General features: G+C 51.4%; 1 protein-coding gene across 1 annotated transcript; it reads left to right on the top strand.

The window, feature by feature from the left end:
* Positions 1–606: 606 nt before the first annotated feature.
* LOC311633835 (N-acetyltransferase 8-like) lies at positions 607–1311 on the top strand (the record flags this gene model as incomplete). The annotated part of the gene is made up of 1 exon (XM_084906854.1): positions 607–1311. The coding sequence occupies one exon, from the start codon at positions 607–609 to the stop codon at positions 1309–1311; it is 705 nt and encodes a 234-aa protein (XP_084762980.1).
* Positions 1312–1752: the final 441 nt, after the last annotated feature.

The raw sequence follows: 1752 nt of genomic DNA, 5'->3' as shown, positions 1-1752 counted from the left end.
GGCGTGCAAGGCAGGGCCAGTGTTGATGTTTGCTCATATGCCACCTCAGGAGCCTAGACATTTTCAGTCAAGGGGGAAGGAGCCTTTGCTGAAAGCTGTGCTGGCGACATATAGGATCCCTGCAATATTTGTGCCCTGGCAGAGGGCACAAATGGTAGGGGACACATGCTCTGCTGCATGGGTATCATATGGAGCTGAAAAGAGACCCAGGGGAAAAAAAGGAAAGGGGGTGGAGAGGAGGGTACTTTATATACCAGAGCTTTGTAGATTTTTTAGCAGATTCTCAGACCAACCTCAGGAGGCAGGTTTTGATTTTACTCTGTGGTACAGATGAAGAAATAGAAGCTCAGAGAGGTTAGGTGGCATGCCCGAGGTCACACTGCCAGAAAGGAATGGGGCCAGGATCAAATGCAGTTCTTTCTGGTCCTACACCTTCTCCCGGTGGCTGTGACCTGCTTCCTTGGGCAGCAGCAGAAAGACAAGCCCTAGAGAAAGGTCTTTCTCTTGTTTCCGGAGGTGGGAAAGGTGAGAGTTTTCATGTGGCTTCCTCTCTTTTCCCCAGGGCTCTCTCTGGTGGACTCTGAGACTCAGACACACAGGTCTTCCATGGCTCCTTACCACATCCGCAAGTACCAGGAGAGAGACCGCCCCTGGGTCATGGGCTTGCTTTCCCAGGGCATGGCTGAGCATGCTCCTCGCACCTTCCACCACCTCCTGAAGCTGCCGAGGACACTTGTGCTCTTGCTGGGGGTGCCCCTTGCCCTGTTTCTGGTCTCTGGTTCCTGGCTCCTGGTTCTCTTGGCCGGCCTCACCCTGCTCTCTGCCTTGAGGTTCCTTGCCCAATACCCCTGGACCCAGATTGTGGCCGACTATCTGCACACAGACTTGTGTGACATCAGCAAATCCTACCTCAGTGAGCTGGGCTCCTGCTTCTGGGTGGGTGAGTGTGAGGGGCAGGTGGTGGGCATGGTGGGAGCTCTGCCCGCGGAGGAGCCCACCATGCGGAAGAAGCAGTTGCACCTGCTTCACTTGACCATAGCCTTGGAGCACCGGCGCCGGGGGATAGCGAAGGCCCTGGTCAGGACCGTCCTCCAGTTTGCAGGATGCCAGGGCTACAGAGAAGTGGTCCTCGTCACCAGCATGATGCAGGATGCCTCCCTGGCCCTCTACCAGCGCCTGGGCTTCTGGGCCACCCGCAAGTACTACCACAGCAAGATCTGGGCGGTGATCGCTGTCCCTGAGTTTCAATTAACCTACTGGCTGCCCTCTGATCAGAGCTGTCCTGCACCAGGGCAGAGAGGGGCCCTGTGATCTGTCTCCTGATTGGTCAGGATAGCCCTGCAGCAGTAACAAGCGAACCCGGAGATCTCACTGTGACAGCCAGCACGGTAATGGAGTTTGTTTGTTAGCATGCAAACAAACCACATGGGAATGACCATGGCTCTGCCCCTTTCAGTCTTCTTAAGTTGTCACTGATGCATTTATTTAGTGATACAAGAGGGTTGCATAAAATCAATTACTTGGATAGTGAAAAAAACAAAACAAACAGCAATTGCATTGATTAAATTGTGAATTGTTTACGTCTATGGTAGGGAAAAACACAGGTCATTCTGAACAGAAGAAAAGTCTCAATTCCGTCATATGTTTCATTATTCAAATAGGAACATGTCCTGCATCTTTTAAAATGGTGAGACATGTGCTTAAATTTTTAAACATAATCTAATATGGGATAATTGAGGATAAAATTATAAT

Source organism: Pipistrellus hanaki (assembly GCF_964339955.1).
Source record: "Pipistrellus hanaki genome assembly, chromosome: 15".
Lineage (NCBI taxonomy): Eukaryota > Metazoa > Chordata > Mammalia > Chiroptera > Vespertilionidae > Pipistrellus > Pipistrellus hanaki.
The sequence above is the reverse complement of the archived record's forward strand: the minus strand, read 5'-3'. Positions and strand labels throughout refer to the sequence as shown.